We start from the raw sequence: 15,215 nt of genomic DNA on the forward strand, positions 1-15,215 counted from the left end.
TGTCTCATGGCCCTACTGAAGGACCTGTCTCATGGCCCTACTGAGGGACCTGTCTCATGGCCCTACTGAAGGACCTGTCACTTGGCCCTAGTGAATGTTGTGTACGTATGGAATGTATATTCTTGTTCAGCTGAGTTCAGCTCACCCCCCTCCTTCCCCCTCTTCCCCTCCCTCCTTCCCACCTCTCTCTCCCAGGCAGTACCAGTCCAGCTGTCCCTGGATGCCCTGCTGCAGATGCCGGGCTCCCAGGTCAGAGAGACCATGAGGAGGCTAGGCTCCAGCTCTGAGGAGTGCGGCCGGCTCAGCGCTGCCCTCTCCTGCCTGAAGACTGCCACTGAGTCAGGTAGGTGGACCTCCAGGAGAGAGGCCCTGGTCTGGAGGTGGACCTCCAGGAGAGAGGTCCTAATCTGGGGGTGGACCTACAGGAGAAGCCCTGGTCTGGGGGTGGACCTACAGGAGAGGCCTTGGTCTGGGGGTGGACCTCCAGGAGAGAGGCCCTGGTCTGGGGGTGGACCTACAGGAGAGAGGCCCAAATCTGGTGGAAGCCCAGGGCCAGGGTGGAGAGTAACAACATCCCATTCAATGTGGATGGGGACGAGGTGTCACCTGGTATGTGTAACCCTGATGGTGTTGTCTAACCCTCTGTGTGTGTGTGTCCTCTGTGTGTCCTCCAGGAGGAGAGCTGAGGGAGGACGGGGGCCCATGGCTGTCTGAGCCCCCCCGTAGAGACAGCGGCTCTCTGCTTCCCATGGACCCCCTGGGGTGCCCGCTCCGCCCCCACAGCCCCTCCCCCCTGGCCCGGCCCTCCACCACCCCCTCCACCCCCTCCACCCCCTGCTCAGCCTGTGCGCCCGCTCGGCCTGGCTCCGTCTCCACAGCCCTGCTCTCGGAGGGGGCTTACCTCTACTCAGACACCCCCCTCACGGACCCCTTCCCCATGTCTGCGGCCCGCGCTGACTGGCTCCAGGGACACACCTCCTCCACGCCCCCTGCCACTCCGCCCTCCAGGAGGCGTCACAGGCTGAAACCCCCCTGCACCCCCCCGCCGCCCTCCCGCAAGGTCCTGCAGCTGCTACCCAACATTACCCTCACACGCAGCAAGAGCCACGAATCACAGCTGGGCAACCGCATCGAGGACCCGCCCACCAGCAAGTAGGTCACTTCCTGTCTTCCTGTTTGTGGTATGTGATAGTAGGGATGCATCGATTATAGATTTTGATATTACGATATTATTTCACAACATTAAGGTGTTGATAAGTCACAAACTAGTAGCAGCTCAACCTAGCAACAGGAGAAAACGTCATCATTTTGCCCAGGAGGCCTGAAAGGGAAACAGGGTTTTCCGTAATTCTCCAGAACTGTTTGCAAACTCCAGCAATGTTTGTTTAATTTTCCCTTAACTGTGCAACTGTTGTTCATAAAAAAATGATGTCCCTTTTTTGAACAGAACAGAAACACTGTGGGCCTCATGTACTAACGCTTTTGCGCCCACTTCCGGCGTATTTGTTTCGCAATTTGCGCGTAAAAACATGGCGAGGTATGTACAAACATGGCGCACTGAGGTCAAAGCGCAGACTGCCTGTCACGGGAACTGAAAATGGCAAATTGCGCTTCTCCGTGTCATGCATATGCATTCAGGGGAGGGTCAAGGGGAAAGTGGGAGTTTCCATAAAGAGATGGGAGAGGATGCGTGAAGTGCGCCTAATTATGTATTCCGAGGTATTTACAGAAACCGCCCATGAAAGCGTCTCTCTCTCTCTCACACACACACACACACACACCTCATCTTGCTGGTTGCTCCCTTACTGTGTGTGGCCTCAGTAATCCAGAGATTCCCAGAGATTATGAGTCAGAACAGGAAGCATTTCCCAGACCTGATGCTCAAAGGAGGGCAAGTCAGACACATAACTTCTACTTGTCTGTCTGTCCCTCTCCCTGTCTGTCTCTCTCCCTGTCTGTCTCTCTCCCTGTCTGTCTCTCTCCCTGTCTGTCTCTCTGCCTGTCTGTCTCTCCCCCTGTCTGTCTCTCTCCCTGTCTGTCTCTTTCCCTGTCTGTCTCTCTCCGTCTCTCTATTTCTGACCAGTGCCAGGCAGAGGAGTCTAAGCCCCTTGGCGTGGCCTGTCTTTGGCTGCCCTTAGCTGGGCTGAGTTGATCTAGGATGGAGGGATGTCTTACAGTAATAATGTGCCCAGGTCCCCCCATCTCTCTCTCTCTCTAACATAACTGGGCTGAAACACAGCCACCATAAGATCTCCTGGGTGTGACTGCTGATGTTACTGTTGTCAGGGGTGACAGGGTAGCATGCTGATGCCACTGTTGTCAGGGGTGACAGGGTAGCATGCTGATGACACTGTTGTCAGGGGTGACAGGGTAGCATGCTGATGACACTGTGCCCCCCACAGGTGCACCAAGAAGAACAAGCTGCTTCTGAACGTGCAGATCAATGGGAACGGGAGTGAAGACCCCTCCACGCGTTCCCCCCACCTGCCGGCCCGCACCCCCGGGGCCACGCCCGGCCCCGCCCCCGCCCCCGGCCCCGCCCCCGCCCCCTACACCCTGCCCGGCACACCCACCCTCATGGAGGAGCACAGCAGCCTCAAGAGTGAGTCTACACACGCACACACACAGACTCACACACACTCACACACACTCACACACACTCACACACACTCACACAGACTCACACACACTCACACACACTCACACACACAGAGAAACCTTCTACACGCCACCAGGAAGGTTCAGGGTTGGCCCAGAAAAAGAACAGCATGCTGGGAAAGCTCACACCAATTGCTGTGATCTCAGTGCTACCAGAGAAATAACACAACCTCACCACTCTCCTCACACACATTCAGCAAGTTGATCACACAGCTCAGAGAACGTGCTGGGAGAGAGCTGACTCTCCCTGCAGGCTGTGTGTCTGTGCTGGTTGTGTGGGCGAGTCACGTGCCAAACCTACGTCACTAGGACAGAACCTGATTGGTTGTGACTTGTTAAATGTGGAGTAGTAGTGTTTTATGTGATTATCTAGAAGTCGTTGTGGTTTGTGGTGGAAGACCTCTCATGTTAGTAATAACAGGTCGTCTTCATCACCAGCTCCTGCCCTAGTACACGCTGCACCTGACTCATCACATCTCTGCCTCTTGTTCTCCTCCCCTACTTTATCCCTGTCTCTCTTTCTATCTCAATGTATTTCTCTATCTCTCAATTTTCTTTTTCTCTTTCTCTCTATCCCCCCCCCCCCCCCCCCCCCCCCCCCTGGCAGATAACATGTCCGCACATCGCGGATCTCCACAGGCGATCAGAAGGGATATCGGCCTGGCTGTCACTCACAGGTAGGTCACATGGCTACAAACAGCCAATCAATGCACGTCTAGTTCGCCTAGTACACCTCAAACACAGTCAAACAGAACGGATACTGGATATGACTCTGACCACCGAAGTACTGTTAATCAACTCACTTCTGATCCTCGATCTTCTGCAGTACTTTCTATGTGCACAATTTCTATGTCGCTTTGGATAAAAGTGTGGGCTAAATGAACAGAATGTGAGGATGTATGACAGTGTAGCAGCATGACTAACAGAGTGGTCTGTTGTGGCGGGCAGGTTCTCAACCAGGTCCTGGTTGTCACAGACCTGCCAGGTGTGTCAGAGGAACATGATGTTTGGGGTCAAGTGTAAACACTGTCGGTGAGTATCCTGTCTCTCTCAGGGACGCGTCTCAATCATCCATCTGATCAGCCTGTCCTGACCAAGGCTCTCTGTGTGCAGGTTAAAGTGCCACAACAAGTGCACAAAAGAGGCGCCCTCCTGTAGAATCTCTTTTCTGCCAAGTAAGTCTGTCCATCACTTCAACACATCTGCAGTATCCATACACAGGAATGACTACCAGAGACAGACCTGTGCTAAGCACCTTCTCCCCTGGACAGTCACCAAGATCAGGAGGACAGAGTCTGTTCCCTCTGGCATCAACAATCCTGTGGACCGGTCGGCAGACACTCCTCAGTTTGGGACCTTACCTAAGGCCATCACCAAGAAGGTACATACACACAAGCTCGCTCTCTCTCTCTCTCTCTCTCTCTCTCTCTCTCTCTCTCTCTCTCTCTCTCTCTCTCTCTCTCTCTCTCTCTCTCTCTCTCTCACTCTCTCTCTCTCTCACTCTCTCTCTCTCTCTCACTCTCTCTCTCACACACACACACACACACACACACACACGGATGGATGGTTGAATAGACAGACACACACACATTGATTGATGGATAGATAATGTAAAAAGACAGATATGTATATAGATATAGACACTTAAACACAAACCGGTTGGAGAGTAGCTGGTGCAGTGGGTGATGTTTTGGTCTTGTGTGTTCTGCCAGGATCACCCTCCCGTTCTGAACCAGCTGGACTCCAGCAGCAACCCCTCCTCTACCACCTCCTCCACGCCCTCCTCCCCCGCCCCTTTCCCGCAGAGCAACCCTCCCAGTGCCACCCCGCCCCCCAACCCCTCCCCCAAGGGCCACAGGGACAACCGCTTCCACTTCCCAGGTGAGCGCACACACACACACATTAGCTCAAGGTGCATGCTTCTTGATTACTGGATATTCCGCTGAGTCACTGGTTTCCTGGTAAACGGATGTGGAATGGATGGAGTGACTATGGCAGCCCCCCTCTCCTGTCCACCACTAACGCACATGGCTCCTGGGGCGAGGAGGGAGGGGTAGTATCCTATGGCTTCTCTCTAACCCACTATCTTTTTCTCCCAACCATGCTTGTTGTTCTTCCGCTCTCTCTTTCCCCCCAAGCTGCCTGCTACTTTCAGCACAGACAGCAGTTCATCTTCCCTGGTGAGTGGATGCTCCCGACCCAGACTGCTGTGCTGGGTGTCCCCCGCCTCCCCCCTCCTCCCCCTCCACCCTGACCCCCAAAACCTGGTATCACCATCTCTCTCTCTCCCCCTCCCTCTCCTGCATGCATGCTCAGTCCACATCATGTGAGCATGCTGAGTATTTGCCCAGAGTGTCAGTGCTGTGTGATTGATGTGGTGAGCTGATGACTGGGTGGAGATGTGTCTCTGTGCCACCTGCTGGGGAGTGTGGGTACTGCATGCCACAACAGACGAGTAACGCAGTGACCAGTGAAAGGGAGTGTTTTATAACACTCTCTATATCACTCTCTCTCTGTCTCTCACCAGATGTGTCCAGTTCTCCTACTCTGCATCCAGAAGTCCTTCAGGACACAGGGTGAGTCTCTCCAGTCCTGACTGGGTTCGCTGTCTTTCGTATGACTGTGGAGAGAGCTGTAGCAGTCTCTCCAACCACGTCTGGGCTGTGAGTGATGATGTTTCTCTGTCCCTCAGCAGCGAGACCGAGCCCTCCGCCGACCACCTGCATGCCGACCACCTGCAACCTGAGCTGGCCGAGCATGAAGATGGAGAGGTATATTTTCAGTGTGTGTGAGAGAGGAAGAGAGAGAGCGTGTGTGTGTGTGAGTGAAAGTGTGTGTGTAGAGGTGTTTGTCGCACAACTAAACCAAATCGACATTATCCGATTCTCTGTCTCAAAGGAGGAAGAGGAGGAAGAGGTCGAGGCTGAGGAGGATGAAGACCCCTGCGTGGAGGAGGAAGAGGAGGAGGAAGAGGAGGAGGAAGGAGAGGAGGTGGAAGAGGAGGAGGAGGAGGAGGAGGATGAAGGGGATGAGAGTGAGATAAACGGGGGCTCTGAGGGTGAGTGTGATGGGGATGAGCTGGAGGATCTTCCCAGCTCGCGGGGAGGTCACTGGAAGGGCCCCATCTCCCGCAAGGCCAGCCAGACCAGCGTGTACCTGCAGGAGTGGGACATCCCCTTCGAGCAGCTGGACCTGGGGGAGCTCATAGGGAAGGTGAGAGCCGCAAGCCGCTACACCATCTCTGCTCTGCAGGTTATCTTGGGGCTAGCACAGGGCTAGCGCGGGGCTAGCGCAGAGCTAGCGCGGGGCTAGCGCGGGGCTAGCGCGGGGCTAGTGCGGGGCTAGCGCGGGGCTAGTGCGGGGTTAGCGCGGGGCTAGCGCGGGGCTAGCGCGGGGCTAGCGCGGGGCTAGTGCGGGGCTAGCGCGGGGCTAGTGCGGGGCTAGCGCGGGGCTAGTGCGGGGCTAGTGTGGGGTTAGCGCGGGGCTAGCGCGGGGCTAGCGCTTCAGCGTGGTTGTGATGTGGTACGGCTTCCTCAGGGCCGCTGGGGCAGGGTCCACAAGGGCCGCTGGCACGGAGAGGTGGCGATCCGCCTGCTGGAGATCGACGGGAACAACCAGGACCACCTGAAGCTGTTCAAGAAGGAGGTGATGAACTACAGACAGACCAGACATGAGAATGTGGTGCTCTTCATGGGAGCCTGTATGGCTCCTCCCCACCTCGCCATCATCACCAGGTGAGTGGGAGGTCTCAACATCTGCCTCTCTCTCTCTCTATGTTCTGGTCTGCTCTTCCTTAACTCAAACTTTCTCCACTAAGTTTCTGCAAAGGCCGGACTCTCTACTCCTTCGTCAGAGACACAAAGAACACGCTGGACATCAACAAGACGAGACAGATCGCTCAGGAGATTGTGAAGGTGAAGAGTATTCACTGTTGGGTATTCAAAATGATCCTCAGTCTCGTGCACGGTCAGAGCTTGTGTGTTTGTGTTCCTCCTTACGTAGGGGATGGGCTATCTTCATGCAAAGGGCATCGTCCACAAAGACTTGAAGTCCAAGAATGTCTTTCATGACACCAACAAGGTGGTGATCACAGACTTTGGATTGTTTGGGATTTCAGGCGTGGTCCAGGAGGGGAGGTAAGATCTACACCTCATCCACTCAGCAATTCTTTGTGAATTTGTCTGTTCCCAGGTGGATTCATGGTGACTGCACACCGCATGGTGGTTAGCTAATGACTGCACGTGTGTCTGTGTGTTGTGTGTGTGTGTGCATTGTGTCGTGTGTGTCATGTGTGTGTGTGCATCGTGTGTGTGTGCATGGTGTGTGTGTGTCATATTCCCAGACGAGAAAACGAGCTGAAGCTTCCACATGGCTGGATTTGTTACCTAGCACCAGAGATCGTCCGCAGGATGAGTCCTGGAAACAACGAGGACCGCCTGCCCTTCTCCAACGCAGCTGACGTCTACGCTTTCGGGTATCTCTCTTCCTAACACTTCCTGTCTCTCTCTATCTCTCAATACTTCCTGTCCCTCTCTCAATACTTCCTGTCCCTCTCTCCCAACACTTCCTGTCCCTCTCTCCCAACACTTCCTGTCCCTCTCTCAATACTTCCTGTCCCTCTCTCAATACTTCCTGTCCCTCTACCAAAACTTCCTGTCCCTCTCCCAATACTTCCTGTCCCTTTCTCAATACTTCCTGTCCCTTTCTCATACTTCCTGTCCCTCTCTCAACACTTCCTGTACATCTCTCAATACTTCCTGTCCCTCTCTCCCAACATTTCCTGTCCCTCTCTCCCAACACTTCCTGTCCCTGACTCCAGCCCCTATCGATCTGAAGCTGTCAGATCATGACTGATTTCAAAATGACAGTTCACCATGCAATGTCATCAGTGATGCTTGTTCAGGCCCACAGGACTGACCATGTTGCTTGTTGCCCCCCTTTTAGCACCATTTGGTACGAGCTCCAAGCCAGGGACTGGCCAATCACCAACCAGCCAGTGGAAGCTACCATCTGGCAAGTGGGGAGCGGGGAGGGCATCAAGAAGGTCCTGGCAGAGATCAGCCTGGGCAAGGAGGTCACGGTGAGTGGAGCAGGAACACTGTGTGTGCTAGGTGTGAGTGTGCTAGGTGTGTGTGGAGGCTGACCCTCTGTCTGGATCTCCCCAGGAGATCCTGTGTGACTGCTGGGCGTACGACCTGAAGGAGAGGCCCTCCTTCACCCAGCTGGCCGACCTCCTGGAGAAGCTGCCCAAGCTCAACCGCCGGCTGTCCCACCCTGGACACTTCTGGAAGTCTGCAGAGTACGTATCCTAGACGACACACCTGGAGGCCTGGGGGGTGGGGGGGGCGTGGTGGACGTGGTGGACGTGGTGGACGTGGTGGGTGGACCTGGACTCTGTTACCCCCCCCTCCATAACAACCCTTGGCCTTTATTGTGGAGCAGCTTTGTAGTCCAGTAAGACTTGTGGTTGCCAACCTGCCTTGTAATGAAACCATATCAATGTTCCTCCATGTTCCTAAAGAGTGCTGTCCTACAGAACAGTTACATCGGCTAACAGCTGCTTCCAGTGCAAGTCACTCTGCAGACTGGCTGTGTGATGAGCTAGCGACTAGACAGGAACTGTAAAACGTGCGGGATGACACTCAGGTTCCCCCCCGTTGGTAGGACGGGTGTGTCCCATTATTACCCTGGTTCTCAACCCTTGACTTTTCTTGAGCCTTCATACTGCATTCCATCTCAATCCATCTCCTCCATCTCTCCTCCTCCATCTTTCCTCCTCCATCTCTCCTCCTCCATCTCCATCTCTCCTCCATCTCTCCTCCTCCATCTCCATCTCTCCTCCATCTCTCCTCCTCCATCTCCATCTCTCCTCCTCCATCTCCATCTCTCCTCCATCTCCATCTCTTCTCCATTTCCATCTCTCCTCCATCTCCATCTCTCCTCCATCTCCATCTCTCCTCCATCTCCATCTCTCCTCCTCCATCAATACACCTGCTCTTCTCCTCCATGCCTGCCCCATTTCTTCAGTTTTCTCAGACACTAATTCTCTTTTTTTCAAATCACTTAACAATGACACTAACAGTCTAACCTTTTTGTTCTCTCTCTCTCTATCTCTCTCTCTCGTCTTCTCTTAATCTAGGTTGTAGCCGTCTGTATGAAACATGAGCAATGCAAAACAAACAGCCTGGCTCTGCCTTGCATGCAACCAAAATCCTCCGTTCTGAGAGGGTTCATAAAAGCATTGCCCCAGCCTGACGTCGACTCTGCTTTCCCTGAATCTGCCTGTTCTTCCACATCTGACAGTTGTGTTTCCTTGTGTGGGCGTGGTGGACTACCTCCCTCACCTTTCCCTTCTTGGTCTCCGAGGCCGTGTGTCCATTTAGCGTTTTTTTCCTGGCAGAAAAGCTGTGGCGTGGTGCTGGGTAGCGCCTTATCTCAGCAGCTCTTAGCTAGCTAGCTATTAGTTTAAACAATATTTTTGTACATTATCGGCTATTGTAAGTTGTCCTTAGTGGATGTTTTCATCTCTCTGACTGTTGAGTGCCTAGCTATCTGAAAAGGAGCGACAGTGACAACACCAGCGCCTTTCTGATAAGTTTACAGATTTTCAACTAGCGGACGCACAAAAAAATAAGGAAAAAGGACGTTGGGTCCAGCGCATCTCTCCTCACTGGGATCCACTGGAAACAGACGCTAGCGCTCAGAAAAGAAACGCTACATGGACACTCAATCTGAGACTCTTGCCTTCACCTGTGTTCTAGCTACTCTGCATTTTGAACCTGAGGCTTTTGTATGACTGGCTTTTGATGTCTGCTGGGACTGAAGTAGTGTGGCCGCTGGCTGTGGGCCCTGTCCTTGGCCCGCTGCGCTCTCCTTTGCGTCTGGACAGAGGCGGCACATCGCCCACATGCACTGGGGCTTTAAAGGACCCCTGCACTCACTCACGCTCTCTTCTCCTCATCCTCCGGGAGTCGAGCCACCTGTCTCCTCTTCCTTCGCTCTCTGCACTTGTGTGGTGGCATGCGCTAGACTCGGTCACCGTGCCGACCACTGGGGTCTGTGTGGACATAGTACTGAGCATTATGTCAAACCGGAACGGTCACCTTTTTGGTTTTCCGATTCCCATTTTGAGTGTTCGTGTATGAAACCTTTATTGTTTAGGTTTTGGATGACGGAAATGAAACGTGTCGAAAGTTTGGAGAGTGTGATTTGATTGAGAGTGTGATGGGACAGTCTGTTTTTCCCCTCTTGTTTCCTGCTCAGATGATAGCATAACTTATTTTAAACGGTTCAGTGCATATATAGAGATGAAGGACTTCAGTATACCAGTTGACAGTGTAATACCCCTTGCTGTCAGTTTTCTGCCCACTGTCAATGGAATAATAAAAGGTTATTTATTACTGAAGGTCGCTTGTTCAGTCACCAAGCAGGAAGTCCTTCTTGGTTGTGGGTGTTAATAATGTTTCACATTTCATCTAGTTCAGTAAATTCATTCACAGTTCTAGAAAATAGATCAGGAAACTCACACAAAAGTGTCCTATAATTTATTCTGCAAACATTACATCTTGTGCGCACTTGTGTTAGTACTGTTGTAGATGGCTAGCCTTTGTTCCTGTGTTTGTATATAAATGTGTGTGTGTGTGTGTGTGTGTGTGTGGGGGGGGGGTGTATCCAGGGGGGGGGGGGGGTATCCGGGGAAGAGGGTGGGAGGGTGAGTATAGTGAATTGAAACTTGGAAAGTTGAGAGATGGAGACTGCTGTGTTGTATTGATATCTATGTAAAATACAGTATGCATGTATATACATTATTTAATGTACAGAAAAGTAAAATGATTGTTTTAATACTTGTACAAACATTTTATATGTACTATACATCATGACACATTTAAATAGGTACTGCTCTCCCCTACAGATGTGTATAGCTTTATATTTTTTAATGTACAAAAAACGCTGTATAAAAACTGTACATTTTTTTTAGAATGAGTCAATGTTTTTTATGTCATGTATAAATTCATATTTTTGTATTGCATGTGACTACTATTCTGTAAACACAGTTTCTGTTTTCATCCATGAAAAACAATAAAACGAAGCTTGTCATGTGATTTTGTAGGTGTGCTGATTGTTTCTTAGATAGTCAAGTAGCTCCAGATAATGGGTCAGCCATAAAAAATGCAGTAGTCCGGGGTTGGTGTGTTCAGGATCGTGTTATTAATTAATTAACACTTAGATGAGTGCAGGGCCTGACATTAACATTTTGCTCACCAGCCACTGTGGCTAGTGGTTTTCCTAAGTTACTAGCCACTCAGCAATTTCATCAGCCACAATTTGGGTGAGCAGTCCTTTCTTTTTATTTGTCTCCTCTTCATTTTCATCACTTGTTTTTCTCTTGTGTTGGTGTCTGCCCTCCGGGTTTTCCTACACCTGTGACGTGCCACCTCATCCTTGCCTTGCAATGATTTATTATTTTAGATTCAGGGTCCTCAAGTTTGATCAACAGCTTGGAGTGAGTAACCCAGAGCACTCTACTTTAATAAATGTAGTCTTAACGTAACCAGAAAAACTATCAATACAGTATAGTTTGAAATAAAATGAAGAAAGACATCTTCAGTCCTTCCCATTCCCTCTAACATTTTCCTTAGTTTCAGATAACGTGGGCCTAAGCCAGCCAAACTGAGTTTTTGACTGCATCAATAATAATTTAGCCCAAAATTGGCTATATTACCAAATATTCTAGCCTCTGTAGAGTTAATATTTCACAATTCGTATAATATTTGCATTTTATATTGTATTTTATACTGTAAATTGGCAAGTAATATTTTATTTTATAGCAACTTATATTTTATTTTATTGTATATTTTATTTTAATTGTATTCCACTTAGTATTGCTAGATTATGTATCCTTAGTATAGTTAGATCATATATCTAAATTTAAAATTCCTATATGTTTATTGTATGCACCTTCCTGCCAAAGCAAATTCCTTGTCTCTGCAAACTTTCATGGTGAATAAATCCCTTTATGATTCTGATTCTGATATAGAAAATGTTAGACGAGCTTTCTTCAAACTTACCTTCTCCGTAACTAACGTACGGTGGCCGAGACTGTTCTGTGTGTTCGCGCATCTACAGTATGTTGCCTAGTAACGAATGCATGGTGGCCGAGACTGTTTGGGTGTCTGCGTTTTTTGTAAAAGTAGATACTTATTGCCAGTACATTCTTCATAATCAAGTCAACGTGTCCCACAGCTGGTCATCTCTGAGCAAACAAGGTGAGAATGTGGACAGACAGGATCACTCGATCCTGTTCTAAACAACCATTACATGTTGTGAACCTGTTCTTATCAGAACTGAGTTAGATAACACAGGTGCAACAGCTCAGGGTGTTTCAGATGCAGTTTTATTACACAGATCACATGCCTCACACCTGGTGTGACAGAAACAACACATTCACAGGGCTAACTGAAGTTCTGACCATAAACAGGATCCTTTCAAGCGGACAACATTTTTATGCAAGGAGTTAACTGAAGAGAGTATGTCTCATCAACAATCCTTCTTCAAACCGGTAAAAATCAACAACTCTACTTTTACTATTGTTGTCACAGCCTATATGCTATAATAAAATCTGCTGTTTTAATCAGTTACCCTTTAATTCTTTCAGTTTAATGGCTGTATGAACTCAACCAGTCATACATTTCTCACATAACTGAAAAGACTTAACACCTCACTGAAACATCTCTCTGTGCCAGTTACAAAACCTGTGTAACCACTTTGTTTGGTTCCTAGGCTTTGCCATTCAAAGGCCACATACAAGGTGGCCTGTCTGAGGGAAAGAGTGTGACTCTGATGGCCAGGGTCATGCCTGCAGCCACAAGGTAGGCCTACTCAGTACCTACAGCCACAAGGTAGGCCTACTCATGCAGCCACAAGGTAGGCCTACTCAGTACCTGTAGCCACAAGGTAGGCCTACTCAGTGCCTGTAGCCACAAGGTAAACCTACTCAGTACCTGCAGCCACAAGGTAGGCCTACTCAGTACCTGCAGCCACAAGGTAGGCCTACTCAGTGCCTGCAGCCACAAGGTAGGCCTACTCATGCAGCCACAAGGTAGGCCTACTCAGTACCTGCAGCCACAAGGTAGGCCTACTCAGTGCCTGCAGCCACAAGGTAAACCTACTCAGTACCTGCAGCCACAAGGTAGGCCTACTCAGTACCTGCAGCCACAAGGTAGGCCTACTCAGTACCTGCAGCCACAAGGTAGGCCTACTCATGTAGCCACAGTACCTGCAGCCACAGTACATGCAGCCACAAGGTAGGCCTACTCAGTAGCTGCAGCCACAAGGTAGGCCTACTTAGTACATGTAGCCACAGTACATCCACTGCTGGCCAGTACAGACATCATATTCTACCTTTCATCACTCAAATGTCGGGTTTGAGGTTCACACACCAAGAGCAGTGAAGCGATAACTGAAACTATGTGCACATCTGCACAATGATTGTTTATAAACTTTGTTTTGATGATGCTTTCCTGGTTTCCTTTGAGTTTATTTGAGTTTTGATCTCATTTCCGACGTTTAGCTTTCATGTGAATCTGCTTTGCGGCTCTGGTGGAAATGTGGACATAGCGCTCCACTTTGTTGCCCGGTATGAAGGCCACGCGGCCGTTGTAGTGTGCAACACTTTCAACAACTCCCAGTGGGGCCAGGAGGAGCAGAACGGAGCCATGCCGTTTGCCAGAGGAGCAGAATTTACCTTGACGTTCCTGGTCACGCGTAACTCGTACTCGGTTTGTAGCCGTCTCGCAAAAATCTCTTAGTGTGTAGCTAGTCTGTGTGCACAGGCTGTGCTCTGTGTCTGGGCTACTGATTTACTGTAACACTGAAACGTCAAGGTGGTTGTGAATGGGGCCCACTTCCTGGAATATCTGCACCGTCTTTCTGCGTCCAGAGTGAGCACCATCTCTGTAGATGGAGGACTGCAGGTCCATTCCATTTCCTTCCAGAGCCCTCAGGCAAGTGGAATTAAGACCCAGATGGAAGCTCACAAACGCAGGATATCTCCAATATTTTCAGTGAGACATTATGGGAATCATGTTTGTTTCACAGGGTGAAAGGCGCCAAAATCATTCGAGATCTCAGCAAAACAGGCAAAAATCTAATCAGTGGCGTAAAGCAGCACAGGTACATGTAAACCTGTTCTTCATGAGTGGGTTACTGTCCTCTTGACAGTTGAATGATTATTGTTATTCTGTTTAGTTTGATCGCAGATTATGTTTTTCAGGTTTATCCGCCAGTCTTTGGAGCCATGGGAATCTCTCCAGTAGGTAGTATTTGACTCCTCATATGAGGATATGTGAAAGCGTATAGATGAGTGAAATTAGAATCCCTCATTATGCATTTGAGTCATTTTTACTTCATTTTAATTGTAATGTTATGTTCCAGGCTCCTCCTGCATACAGCCCTCAGCCCTCCTACGTAAGTACTTTATCATGCACATGGGAAGATGGCAACACACCTCTCTCTGTAAGAGGAAATTGTGTAACCCTGCATCAGATATCTGGATGATGTTGCTCTTCAAATATTTGTCCTCAGGCTGTGCCATATAAAAGCATAATGCCAGGTGGACTTCACCCTGGAAAAACCCTCACAGTGCAAGGCTTGGTTAACCACAAAGCTAACATGTGGGTGGTGCTTCCTCATTCGATGCATGAAATCCTTTGCCATGTACATTATAATGCAGGAATAGCTCTCTCCTATTTGCATATCTAATGCAAACAGCATGTGGATAGCCTATGTGTGGACATTGTTCACTAGAACAACCTTGATACATGTGTTATCTCAGGTGGAGCCTAAACCTGCGCTTCAACTCTGGGATAGCACTTCACTTTAACGCCCGCTTCTCTGAGAACGCAGTGGTGCTCAACAGTCTCCTGCAGGAGCAGTGGGGTCAAGAGGAAAGGTCAGGGGTCATGCCTTTCCACCGAGGACACCCCTTCACGGTACAATCTCCACTTTACCTGTCTGATTAAAGAAAGTCATATAGATATATACAAAAAACTAAAACAATACAGTGTGTAATTGATCTCAGGCCTCGATGGGCCTCCAGAGAGCCCACCTCCCCTCCTCACGATCTGTGTTTCAGGTGACCATCTCTTGTGACGCCCAGTGCTACAAGGTGTTTGTGAACAGCATCCACACATGCAACTACAACCACCGCTACTCCGTCCTGCAGGATGTGGACATCCTGGAGGTGTCTGGAGACCTGAGCCTGACCTCTGTCATGGTCTGAAGACCACAAGAGTCACAACAGAACCATGCATGGAGAATTATTCACTACAAAAAAAAATGTTTCACAATAATTGTGTTAGATCAGTCAGGAAATGCTTGATACTTGTGAGAAATGTGTTGTTTTTGACCTGAGATGATGTCACGGTGATTCTGCATCATGTGGCATGCAGAATCTCCACACATGCCTGTCTATGTAAACATTCTTATTATCCATAAATACATGTAATGTTTTACGTTGATGGGTTTCAATTGTGTATTGTTCTGTACTTGATACAATC

The 15,215-nt window shown here is 49.7% G+C and overlaps 2 protein-coding genes and 1 long non-coding RNA gene across 4 annotated transcripts in view; all 3 read left to right on the forward strand.

Annotated features, from left to right (window-relative positions):
* Positions 1–10,305, forward strand: part of ksr1a (kinase suppressor of ras 1a) — a 21,801-nt gene extending 11,496 nt beyond the window's left edge. Inside the window, exons 3-21 of one of the 2 annotated variants that reach the window (XM_047020839.1) lie at positions 196–343; positions 675–1,152; positions 2,403–2,602; positions 3,266–3,335; positions 3,607–3,690; positions 3,772–3,833; positions 3,930–4,039; positions 4,371–4,539; positions 4,797–4,838; positions 5,186–5,234; positions 5,351–5,429; positions 5,557–5,871; positions 6,196–6,392; positions 6,476–6,572; positions 6,661–6,794; positions 7,001–7,132; positions 7,603–7,738; positions 7,824–7,957; positions 8,798–10,305. In XM_047020839.1, the coding sequence (XP_046876795.1) occupies positions 196–343; positions 675–1,152; positions 2,403–2,602; positions 3,266–3,335; positions 3,607–3,690; positions 3,772–3,833; positions 3,930–4,039; positions 4,371–4,539; positions 4,797–4,838; positions 5,186–5,234; positions 5,351–5,429; positions 5,557–5,871; positions 6,196–6,392; positions 6,476–6,572; positions 6,661–6,794; positions 7,001–7,132; positions 7,603–7,738; positions 7,824–7,957; positions 8,798–8,804 (2,643 nt within the window). In that variant the 3' untranslated portion in view covers positions 8,805–10,305. Of the gene's footprint in view, positions 1–195; positions 344–674; positions 1,153–2,402; positions 2,603–3,265; positions 3,336–3,606; positions 3,691–3,771; positions 3,834–3,929; positions 4,040–4,370; positions 4,540–4,796; positions 4,839–5,185; positions 5,235–5,350; positions 5,430–5,556; positions 5,872–6,195; positions 6,393–6,475; positions 6,573–6,660; positions 6,795–7,000; positions 7,133–7,602; positions 7,739–7,823; positions 7,958–8,179; positions 8,464–8,797 lie in introns of those variants that run through there. The other variant, XM_047020838.1, reaches the window with a different exon arrangement.
* A 1,678-nt stretch (positions 10,306–11,983) lies between these two features.
* On the forward strand, positions 11,984–15,176 carry LOC124467914 (galectin-9-like). Its single transcript, XM_047020425.1, has 10 exons — positions 11,984–12,217; positions 12,439–12,527; positions 13,229–13,436; positions 13,542–13,661; positions 13,756–13,830; positions 13,931–13,969; positions 14,092–14,124; positions 14,242–14,330; positions 14,492–14,648; positions 14,792–15,176. Exons 1-10 carry the CDS (start codon positions 12,188–12,190, stop codon positions 14,936–14,938), a joined length of 987 nt encoding a protein of 328 aa, XP_046876381.1. The 5' UTR covers positions 11,984–12,187; the 3' UTR covers positions 14,939–15,176.
* LOC124467915 lies at positions 12,564–13,222 on the forward strand. The gene is made up of 3 exons (XR_006956126.1): positions 12,564–12,702; positions 12,758–12,877; positions 12,908–13,222. It is a non-coding gene; the product is annotated as an uncharacterized LOC124467915 (long non-coding RNA).
* Positions 15,177–15,215: the final 39 nt, after the last annotated feature.

The sequence above is a fragment of the Hypomesus transpacificus genome, chromosome 5 (assembly GCF_021917145.1).
Source record: "Hypomesus transpacificus isolate Combined female chromosome 5, fHypTra1, whole genome shotgun sequence".
Classification (NCBI taxonomy): Eukaryota; Metazoa; Chordata; class Actinopteri; order Osmeriformes; family Osmeridae; genus Hypomesus; species Hypomesus transpacificus.